The sequence below is a fragment of the Wyeomyia smithii genome, chromosome 1 (genome assembly GCF_029784165.1).
Source record: "Wyeomyia smithii strain HCP4-BCI-WySm-NY-G18 chromosome 1, ASM2978416v1, whole genome shotgun sequence".
Classification (NCBI taxonomy): Eukaryota; Metazoa; Arthropoda; class Insecta; order Diptera; family Culicidae; genus Wyeomyia; species Wyeomyia smithii.
The window spans coordinates 116,734,221-116,746,656 of record NC_073694.1 but is presented as its reverse complement, the minus strand read 5'-3'; the positions used below and the strand labels follow the sequence as shown (position 1 = coordinate 116,746,656).

General features: G+C 37.2%; 1 protein-coding gene across 1 annotated transcript in view; it reads right to left on the bottom strand.

The window, feature by feature from the left end:
- Positions 1–363: 363 nt before the first annotated feature.
- Positions 364–12,436, bottom strand: part of LOC129717122 (homeobox protein homothorax-like) — a 283,845-nt gene continuing 271,772 nt past the window's right edge. Inside the window, exons 7-8 of the mRNA XM_055666966.1 lie at positions 7,038–7,227; positions 364–6,975 (exon numbers count right to left, since the gene is read on the bottom strand). Of these exons, the coding sequence (XP_055522941.1) occupies positions 7,055–7,227 (173 nt within the window). The 3' untranslated portion in view covers positions 364–6,975; positions 7,038–7,054. The remainder of the gene's footprint in view (positions 6,976–7,037; positions 7,228–12,436) is intronic.

Genomic DNA, 12,436 nt, shown 5'->3' with positions numbered 1-12,436 from the left:
GTCGCAGTGACGAAAATACCCAACACGGAAAAAAAAGTTTACCCCGTCAAACACTGAAGTAATTGTTTGCATAGACGAATAAAGGTGGAACTGCGTGAAAACCACAAATGGCCGACTTTAAATTTTCGAAGGTACGAAACACAGAAATTGTTGATGCGTTACTCTGTCTTATGTCTTCATCATTGCAGCAAATGTGAGATTGTGATTTTCACGTATAATGCATCAACAATTTCCGAGTGCCTTCGAAAATTTGAAGTCGGCCATTTGTGGTTTCCACACAGTTCCATTCAAAGGGTAAACTAAGCACATTGTCGAAATGAGCACCCTCAGTCAGAATAAAACAAAAAAAGAATACGAAACAAGTTTGAAGCTGCAAAATAGTTTATTTTTTATGAAACTATTTTTTACCTAGGAGTAAGTCTATTTATTGAAACATGAAACATGTATACGCTTCAGGCGATGAAGCATTACTATTTAGCATTACCAAATATTTTTGTTAGCGTTTTAACCAATTCTCTGCGGATGATGGCGTACAACATCTTAGAACAACTCAATTTCAGACCAAGTGCACCGGTGAGTTGAACTTTGAGTAGCTCTTCTCACAACGCTCGCCGTTGCTATTTTGGTTAGCAACCGGACGTTGCTATTGGGGATTACCAATTCCACTATCTTTTTTTTTATCTCGAATGTGCCTATGCATATTCTTTAAAAGTGTGTATGGAATTGAATCGGCTTATAAATGTAAAAAGAATAAATAATAATGTACCAACATATGACCACATTGTGAAAGTGCCTTGCTGCTAATAACTGCATGAGAATGCCATATTATTATATTCATATAAAGTGATGTAACGAAGTTCCTAGCAGTGGAGTTGAAATTTGAAATTTGAACAAAACCCTGTTATAGAGTAGAAAACTTTTCGTGCAACACTTACATTGGCACAACTCGAAGTTTTGCATTTTTAATTCTTGATGACAAACGATGTCAAATACTGTAAATTTTGCTCCCACGAAACCCTGCTTCAAAATTAACAAAAACTCCACAGTTATGAGTAGAAGTGCCTTTGCAGCACACTTCAAATTGTTTTATAAAGCTAGTAAAAATAAGGCTTTAACTTGTACAACGAGCTCATATATGTACATTATGGACCCAAAAATGTTGAATGAGGATTGGAAATATTGAACTTTAAAGTATTCTCGAGAATATGATTTTTGAGTTGTGCCAGTGTTGCACGAAATGGACGATATGGTGATAGATTATTTATACAGTTAGGCGTAACAAAACGAACAGAGGATGTGACCCAGAATAAATCTCACCTACAATATAATTCTGAATGTTTGGTTATTAGATTAGATACCATGGAACGGGGTGAAATTGATCAATTTTCATGATATTTTCCAATTAACTAGCTTCATGTACATTTTTCCTGAAATAGTATATATATTCAAAATAAGTACTGGTATGTGCTCTAGAAAACCTTTATGGCTATTGATAAAATTTCTATCGTCTACTTCATGACATAAATTCGAGAATTCCATAAGTTACTAGAGATAAATCGGGGTGAAATCGATCATCCTTTAAATCCATACATTCCATTGGAAAATTGTTTTTTTCGATATGGTTATGATGAATGGGTTTATGAACTGAAAAATATCAATCACAGCTAGTTTGGAAATGAAACTAGCGATATTTCAGGTTAAAACCTATACATTTTGGTTTACGAGCTGCAGTTTGATAAATTTGCTCTAATTTTATCATCGTAAGATCGATTTCAATTCTATTCGTTGCAAAAGCCTAAGAACTAGCTCTGAAATTAAAATCTTTGTGGTTCCCTGCGAACTCATCAGTATTACTTTAATGATATGGAAGGATCATTGTTAAAAATTATATTTTTTGAGCTTTTATCAAACTTCACTCACTTCTCCAAATTTAACATAATTAGATTACTTCAAGTAAATTCAATACTTTTTTTTTGCTATTTGGAAACTTGTTTGATCAAATTTGATTGAGTTTTGACTGAGTTAGAAGAGATTTTCAAAAACATGTAAAATTGCACCGGGCATGAAAGGGTTAACTTTGACAGGTATGTGAATCTTTCAAAAGTTGCATTTTAGGACACGTAAACAATGCCTGGTGTTGTGAGGTCAGTATCTTTTTGATTAGTATTTTTTATCACGAATTTTCAGGTGATCAATTTCACCTCACTGATCAATTTCACCCCATTCAACGGTACCAAAAAAAAACTTTTGGTTACATTGCAGGAAGCTAAAGTGGCCTGTGCTTTTTGTTTCTCGTTCTCCTTATTTCATGTTTATATTCGTTTGAAAAAACCTATCCTTATTTAGCAATTTGTATAAGTTAAAATAAACCTAACAGGTTCAAACGTGTATGTCATGTTTGAAATGACAATCCTATTTAGAAAGCTTAATTATCAGAAAATTCTCCTACTTTTCTTTCTTTTTTGAAGCGGGTCTTTGTGGAATGAAACTCAATAGTATTTGCGTTTGCTATTAAAAACTCGAAATTGTAATATTCTGAGTAGTGTCAGTATTGAATTGATCTGAAGCGGCAACCATTTTTTCCGTACGTTATCTACAAGCTGCTACAGAGAAATTTTGTTATAATATCATTATGAACTGTTTAAACGATTTCGTTTTTCATGAAAGATAGATTATTAATTTCGACATCCACTGGTGTTAATAAGTCAATTGAACAAAAAGTGGCGCTTGGTTCAAGTTGCGCGCCGTCAAAAAATTTGAAGAATAAGTAGAAACAATATCGCACGCCAGTCTGGAGGGTTAATAGGGGTCTCGATCAACTAGATTAGTTGAGAGAATTCGTTACTGCTATTGTTTTTGTTTTGGCACATTTTGCATGTTGTAGGATAGGTACAACGATACACCGTACCCCAGTGCTGAGTCGAGAAAATTTCCAGCTCGGAAAGATCCTCGACCTAATCGGGAATCGAACCCGACATCACAACCGTTTGGGAGAGCTAACCGACCGACATTGCTAACTCAGAACCACGGGGAAGAATAAGCAGTTGGTATAAAAATACGCTGATAGTAACTTGAATAGGTAATTTAAAATTTTAGTTCATAAGAAGCTATCGCTACTTCAACAGATCTTATTGTATCGCGCCTATTTAACGCGAAAGTGAAGCAAACCCTTAGTGCTACAATCCGGTTCGGAACTCGGCCTTCTGTTCATTATATACACAGTCTTCACAGTCAATTGTTTAGTGTACAGGACAACTAGGTCCTAAAGCTTTACTAGTTTTGATATATCATTTGAAAAAGTATTTCTTGAGAACCAAGTTTTGCTCAGAAAATTACACTCTTTCAGTTGATACCTTAAAATCAGAAAACCGTGTAGAAGCCGACATTCGAACATACGGCGACTGGCCGAACCTACCGCTAGTTAGGCCAACATCGTACCTCGAAGCCAACTGGGAGTTATTAACGTAATGTTATGAAAAAACAAACGTTTTACTCTCCAATTCAGATATCGTGGATACTCTGAATCCTTACAGGAAGTTAAATACATGTTTTTAATTAACATAATACTGATCACCCGAGGTAATATAACAAAATATTGTTCATCCTGTTGCATGTTGTAAGAACGTTGAATTGATTCAGATTTTAAAACAAAACTTATTTGCTTTTCAATTTATGACGCGAGGGAATGAATGAATTGATTTTATGAATTCCTATGAAGACGACTTTAACTGAAATATTTTGATAGTTTAATCAAGATCTATTTTCCAACACTTTTCTTAAGTTCTGATATCATTTTTTTATTTTCCTCAAACAATATGTGACCGTCAAATTCACATTTATCCATTATATATCGAACAAACCTGTCATATTTTGATTATTTCATATGAATTCGTTTCAGATAATACCTAAACTGTTCATATTGGGACTCAAACAACATTTTCGTTGCAAGGTTTAAGTTAAAGCAAGGAATGCTTTGGTGTATTTTTCCACTTTTGAAACTTGGCCCTTTGTTTATTGCACTGGTCGACAAAAAAATGATCGAAAAATATGCTCCTCTAAAGCTCAAAATAGTTGCCCTAGAAAAATTATAGTTTCTTGAAAATTTCTGTAAAATCTGGTGCATCTAGCCATTGTTAAAACACGTCAACTTACGTCAAAGTATCGCATAGTAATTGTGCGTCAACTTACGTCAAAGTGTCGCATAGTAATTATGGGTTCTTCGCTTCAATATTATGTTCACGAGAAAACTCGTTTAAGTCACTGAAGAAATTTGATGGTTGGAGGCACCAAAATTCACAGGATTGGGTAAAAAAAGTTATAATCTTTCATTATTTCCAGTTTGAGCTTTAACTGTGTTGACCAGTGTTATTTACTGACTGAGCCAACTGTTAGAGTACAGCAGGCCTGTACAACGTATGGCCCGTAGGGCGCATCCGGCCCTCTGCTTAATTTCACGCGGCCCGCGGTAAATTTTGAAACACGTTGCACATTTGGCCCACGTGTTGATGTATTCGAATTGGATTTTGTTGTGATACAAAAAGTTAAAATTACACGATTAATGATATCCTGTTTTCAGCGTGTTGAACCTTTCAATCCGTATCGACGTTTTAACAATTAAGAACGATTCCAAAAGAATTGAGGTAGTAAAAAATAGTTGTCGTCTTATCAGACGAGAATTTAGAATCATGTTTGTGGATTTCGGTATCAGATTTTTATATCAATATGACTCGTATTCTGGAAAAAAGCCAATAGTTTTAAGTGTCTCATCAGTTCTCCAAACTCGTGTAATTTTAAAACCTGACAACAATAAATATAAACCCTGTTTTACCATAGAAAAAAATTTTGAAAATCATTGTTTGTTTTCCCAATAACATAACATAACATAACAAATGGCTGTGGCTTATAAGATTACCTTTATTATAGTAAGCTTCAACTGATATCACCTTTGACTTTTCAATCTAAAACAGACTGCTTTTATATCAAAATCAAAGTTAACCGGCAAGATATTCCAACTTATATTTGCACATAATCCAAAAATTAGCTGAAATTTGGAAGTTTTCCAAATGTTGGCCCGACAGCTGTTGTAGATTGTAAAATTTGGCCCGCGTGTCACGAAAGTTGGACAGGCTTGGTGTACAGGATAGTTGCGCGGCTAGCGCTACGATCTTACTGACACTAATAGTCTTTTCCGAGCCAAGAATCGAACATTTTTGTAGGAAAAACACTATAAATCCACCTGCATTTTGAAAGTATATTCAAGAACGAATCAAATGGGGGTGGTTTGTGAAAATTGGCTGATATTTGACTGAATTATACATTTTTGAGGGAAACAGAATTTTTTGCTTCTATGCTGATGTGAACTAGTGTATGTTGTAGTTTTGTCGAGTGTAACTTGCGCCCATACATGCAGTTTTTCAAACATCCCTCAAATTTGAAATTATGATCAAAACCCCGTGTTTGGACATTAGCTCACATTTTTATTTCTCACTCGGTCATTTTTCAACCGGTTCTTTATATTTTGCCATTTTTGGAAAGGTGAAAAATGAGGCTTTTAAAATATTAACATGTGTCTATAGATTTAAAAAAAATAAGATAGTAGAATCTATCTGAACACGGAATTTTGACCAAAATTTAAATTTTAGAGGGTGTTTGAAAATTTCTAGTTTAAGTGAATGTTATAATTAACAAGACCTACAACCTACACTAGGTTACTTCAGAAGTTCTTGTATATTTTTTCATGTGCAGCACAGTGTAATCATTCACTGCAAGTTTTGGTGTGCGTGGTGGTTCTCAGTTGTACGCTATGGTTTTAATCCAGTGTAGTTAACCCAAACATTGATAACAATTACTAGTGTCTTTGGTCAATTCGATCCACCCCGCCTGAATTTTTTCCGGAAATTAATAGTTCACATTTGTCTCAGAGAAAAACTGTATACAGTAAATTGCCCCGAACTGAAAACAGATTGAAAAAAATAAATATTATAATAATCGAACAACTTTTTCAATTCGTTTTGACTCAACCCAAATCAAATAAAACAGAGCATGTATTTTTTTTTAAATTTCAAATCTCTACAAGATGTAAAGATATGTGAATAAGTAAAGATATAGTAAAATTGACCAGAATAAAGAGTGAATAATCATTTGGTTCTGCCTCAGTCACTAACACGATATTTTTTGATTGCTTACGTTGATTTCGTTTTCAGCCAATTGAATTTATCGAAATGGGTTCTGGAATAACTATATCATTTTTTTGCACTTATACGTCTGCTTAGTAACCAAAGATTTTTGTGAGAGAAATTACAATAAGAGGTTTTGAAATCAACCTAGCCTAGTTTCAAACATTTTTTAAAGGTCCAGTTTTTTTGCTACATATTCTATGCCCTTTGTTATGATCATTTTCTGTTCTTACATAGCAATCGCTCCACTTTATCGAAATGCTAGACGCTGAGCTAAATTATTCATTATAATATATATTTACATAGGTATAGCAAATAAATATCAAGTAGAAACTACAAAAATAAATGTTTGGTTGACATTGTTTGCAGACGAAGTATGCAAAAAAGTTTATAAACTGCCAAGTAGAATTAATGTAAGTGTATGGCTTTTCAAATAAATATTTTCAATTTTACTGAAATTTTGATGTAATTTGTCGAAAGCTCAATAGGTAACGATAGAGACATCTGTGTATGAGGTTGCTGTTGCTTTTTTGTTAACGGCGATGTTGCCATATACCCGTTACACAGCTGCCTTCTCACTTTCTTCCAAAAAGGATGATTTTGGACTATCCATGAATGTTCAACATTCTGTGCATGCCAGTTGTCTTGCGTTTTTGGTTCTTCTAGATGGCCACATTGTTTTCGATTGTTTAGTTAATGTAATTGTTCACTGGGAAGCATTTGTCACGAGTTACTTCCGCTTAGAATACGTGTGATGTGTACGAATTTTTATTTATTACACAATTATCTTAGCTAAACACTAAAAAAACAAAAAATATTCAGTATTATTGATGAAAAGACTGTGATAAAATGTGAAGTTACCTTAAATAGTTACGGTATTACAAGTGGTGAGGGTAATATTCCGCCGGTGGATAATGATACCCTTGGTGAAAGGTTGGATCACCAGGCGCTCGGTGCATCATCTGAGCCTGTCCATCCATCATATAGCTCATTGCATCTGGATAGCCTGCCGATGGCCCTGGGTGGGTATATACTGAAATCGGAGAATAAACTAATCAAAAAAAAAGAAAAAAAACTTTCAGTCAAGTTTGTTACAAATTTGAAACACAAGTTAAACATTCGTGTCTAATGTACTATAAGTATAGTAACACATTATTGTTAAAACACATTATTGTTTGAAATTGCTTAAACTACGATAGTTGATATCGCATTGTGCAGTAAAGAAACTTCATTCAGCTACTCAAATTATGAGAACCTTAGTGAGTTAAAAATTATGTCCTGTTTATTCCTGTCGTTTTTCGTTGTAAATAACATTTTTGTAATGAATACATTAATAGAGCATGTTATTGTCATCTGTCATCTCATGTCATCTCTTTTCGTTACTAAATAGTGTTAAGGGGGGACGCTACTCTGGAAGCTTGAAAAATAATGAATTTTCGTGATCTTTATTTCGAAACTTTGGAGTAAGGTGAAGTGTTCGGGTATTTTGGCTATTGATTAAGGTGGAGGTGCGTCGAAGCCAAAAATGGCCGACTTCAAACCGCCACGTGGTCAACTTCGAATTTTCAAATGCTTACCACTCGGTAATAGTTAATGCATCACTTGTGAAAACATATCATCATGTTTGTTATGGTGATAAAAACATAAAATAGTGTTTTCATAGATAACGCATTAACTATTCCCGAGTTTAGTGACGCTGAAAATTCGTAGTCGACCACGTGGTGGCTTCTACACTCTACCACCTTAAGGTATGTTTGAAGATGTACTTTGCATGTCATGGACTATATTTAAGAGAACATTACGCTGTTGACAGCATTTTTCACGAAACCATGTCTTTTCAACTGGTGGTACGTTTTTCTCAGCATCTACTGAACCGATTTGGCTGAATTTAATTTTTAGGATGTAAACTTGTTACATAGCCGTTTTTCGATATCTAAGTTTTTCAACGTATTATAAATTTTTTAATTAGTGATCGAGAAATCGAGAAGGTAACGGATTACATGTGTAAAGTACTGAACATCCAAACAGAGCGACTGAAATCTGTGCAAGCAAATTTATCTCGAGGTGTCACGAGTTTGATACGGAAGACTATGCTTTAGAAGTGGTTGAGCTACATGATCGGAAACATGAGGTCTAGTACAATGACTACAAGTTCGTTGTGCTCTTACACATGGAGGATGCAACAACACAAGTACGAGTACACAATTTGCCACCGCATATGGACAATGGGCTGATCAAGAAAGAGATGAGACGATTTGGCTATTAGAGACGAGGTTTGGGAGGCTCCATCGCCGCTGAAGGGCATAAAAAGTGGCATTAGAGCAGTCCGGATTCGAATCCATGAGCAGAAACTATCATACGTGAACATCGCTGGTCATTTCACGTTGATCGAACATAAAAATCAAATTATCACATGCCGTCATTGTTTCAAGCCTGTACATATCGGTATGAGCTGCGTGGAAGCAGGACAGGTTATGCAGAATCGAGCAAGCGTGCACACTCGGTTTAATAGAAACACTTCATCGTACGCTGGACAGCTTCGACCAGTGGACGCACGTAGCAGACGCGAGACACGCGAGGAAAAATCAATACAAGGAAGCAATGTGATGCTCGGACAGATGGCAAATCTGAACGAGTTGAACAAGGAACAACGATCGATCGATGCTAACAAAAAGGTGGATTCTGCAGCGCTGAACACGAAAATGGCTTACCCGACTGACGCCAATAGTATTGATCATTGCAAAAACGGGGCAGCTATAGCCATTAGATCTACTATACAATACGATAGCGTAGAGAAGAGATTAGATACACGAATGATAAAGATCAGAGTAAATAAAGATCATAGGATTACTCTCTGCAATGTCTATGTTCCGTCTGGATCGAGCAGAGGAGCGGAGAGGGAATCTTTTTTCTCTGATACTGTTCCATATTATTTACGAAATATTTCACAATGTACGATACTTGGAGGAGATTTCAATTGTTATGACAATTCAAGTGATAGCTCTAATGAACGTTGTGCGAACTTTAGTACGGCTTTGAGGTCATTAATACAGAACCTGAGAATGCAAGATTCTTGGAATATTACGAACCCGTCTAGAACTGAATTTTCCTTCATACGAGCTGAATTTGGATCAGAATTAATCGTATTTATGTTTCACAAGATCTTAAGGCGCAAGTAGTTACTACACGTTTCAATGTCGTTTCATTTTCAGATCATAAAGCGTATATTCTCAATTCAATGTTGCCAAGATTGGGTGGAACATTAGGTAGAGGGATTTGGAGGTACAAGTCTAGGGTTTTAAATCAAGAAGTCAAAGAGAAATTCAAAAGAAAATGGCAGTACACTAAAGTCGCTTTTACGCGGGGGATACGTGCCGCGTAAAAAAACGCGTAAATTCCGGAATCCGCGTAGAAAAACTGCGGTAATTCCGGATTCCGCGTAAAAAAACCAGCGTTAATTCTGCAACCCGAGTGAAGAGAAACCGAAATCCGCGCAAAAAAATACCGCGTAAATTCCGGAATCCGCGTAAAAAAAACACGTAAATTCCGGAATCCGCGTAAAAAAACTCGTTAGTTCCGGAATCCGTGTAAAAAAACCGCGTGAATTCCGGAATCCACGTAAAAAAACTGCGTAAAAAGCGACCTTAGTGTATTGGATTTTTTTTCTCATATCATTTATTTGACACGGCACAAATACAATTTAATGTTTAACGGCGCCAATTATATCTGAAGACTTAAAATCTTAAAGCAAATTTTTTATCCTCGCTGCCGACTACGAGCTGAAATTAAGTCTATCTCAAAACTAGGATGTATTTTTCAATCACTGTTTTGTAGTTTGATGGTCGTCTGATGCTCTTCGAATGGCCATGAATATGCAGCATGTATGGATTTGTTCTGCTGAGCCACGATGTCATGAGCTGGAAGAGGGGCTTGTAATTCTCGGGTCCTGAAGGTATTGTGCGGGGGCTAGTTGCTGGTTATGGTTCGTTGTTGTTGTTCGCTGGTGTTCAAGTGGCCTATGGTATGTGCCGCTGAGCCAAGATATCACTGAAGGCCTCGGGTTCTCAGGTCCTGGTGAATTCGTGTGGGGTGCAGTTGTTGATTCCAAAACCTCTGCTTAAGGTTCAAACGTGTTCTTGTCGTTTTGTTGGGTGTGACGGAGGGGAACGGGACTAGACTGGGGCATGGATGGATTTTAGGAAAATGTATATAAGGGTCATGTAGGGTATGTCACGGCTCGCCAAGACATCACGAACAGGAACAGCTGGCCGTCTACCTCCGGCCTGAAGGGAAGCTACTAATTTAGACCTGGCGTCACGGTGGACAGGGCATGACCAAACAACGTGCTCTATGTCGTGATAACCTTCACCACAGGCACAGATACCGCTTTCTCCGAGCCCAATACGACGGAGATGCGCATCAAATCTATAGTGATTGGACATAAGCCGAGACATCACGCAAATGAAATCTCGACCTACATCCAACCCCTTGAACCACGGATTCGTCGATACCTTCCCAGTTCCCCTCTGGTCCAAGAATTTTGCCAACTGATGATCGTATTCTGACGTACAAATGCAAAAAACTCATTAAAAGCAATTGGTCTTTCATAAATTTCACCGTTTGTAGCGCCCACCTTAGCCAAAGAGTCCGCTTTCTCATTGCCCGGTATCGAGCAGTGAGAAGGGACCCACACTAAGGTAATCTGAAAAGATTTTTCGGATAAAGCACTCAGATGTTCCCGTATTTTCCCCAGGAAATACGGAGAGTGCTTAACATCTTTCATCGATCTGAGAGCCTCAATGGAACTGAGACTATCCGTAAAGATGAAATAATGGTCCGTGGGCATTTTTTCGATGATCCCTAGGGTGTACTGAATTGCAGCTAATTCTGCGACGTAAACAGAAGCAGGATTATCGAGCTTATGGGAGACGGTTAAATTGTTATTGAAGATACCGAAGCCAGTGGACCCATCGATAAGTGATCCGTCAGTGTAGAACATATTGTCGCAGTTGATGTTTCGATATTTATTGGAAAAATTTTTGGGGATCTGCTGCACGCGTAAATGATCCGGGATTCCACGAGTTTCTTCTATCATGGATGTATCGAAAAACACAGTAGAATCAGAAGTATTTAATAAGTTGACACGATTTGGAATATTCGGAGAAGGGTTAATATTTTGTGACATGTGATTGAAATACAATGTCATAAAACGGGTTTGAGAATTAAGTTCGATTAACCTTTCAAAATTTTCAATCACAGGACGGTTCAAGACCTCACATTTGATAAGAATACAAGAAGACAGGCTCCAGAAGCGGTTTTTCAATGGTAGAACTTCAGCTAAGACCTCCAAACTCATCGTATGGGTCGATTGCATGCAACCTAAGGCGATACGCAAACAACGATATTGTATTCGCTCCAGTTTGATCAAATGTGTGTTTGCTGCGGAGCGGAAGCAGAAACACCCGTACTCAATTACCGACAATATGGTTGTTTGGTAAAGCCTTATAAGGTCTCCCGGGTGTGCTCCCCACCATGATCCGGTTATTGTACGAAGAAAATTCACTCTTTGTTGGCTTTTTTTCATCAGATTCCTAATGTGACAACCCCAGGTGCCTTTAGAGTCGAACCAGACACCAAGATACTTGTGTACCAAAACCTGAGAAATCGTTTTACCCATTAATTGTGGCTGGAGCTGAGCAGGTTCATGCTTCCTAGAAAAAACTACTATCTCAGTCTTCTCCGGAGAGAATTCGATACCTAGCTGTAGAGCCCAAGCAGACAAATTGTCCAAGGTATCTTGCAATGGTCCTTGCAAATCGGCAACTTTGGCTCCTGTAACAGAAACCACGCTGTCGTCTCATCGTGCATGAACTTGCCAGACATTCGTCGATGTCATTTACATAAAAATTGTAAAGAAGGGGGCTTAAACATGAGCCCTGGGGAAGACCCATGTAGCTAATTCGAAAAGTTGCCAAATCGCCATGCGTAAAATGCATGTGCTTTTCGAACAACAAATTGTGCAAAAAATTGTTCAAAATTGGAGAAAATCCTTGTCGGTGAAGTTTGCCCGAAAGAATGTCAATAGAAACGGAATCAAAAGCCCCCTTAATGTCCAAGAACGCAGACGCCATTTGTTCTTTGCGAGCATATGCCAGCTGGATATCTGTTGAAAGCAACGCAAGACAATCATTCGTCCCTTTGGCACGGCGGAAACCAAATTGAGTATCTGACAGTAGACCATTTGATTCGACCCAGTGGTC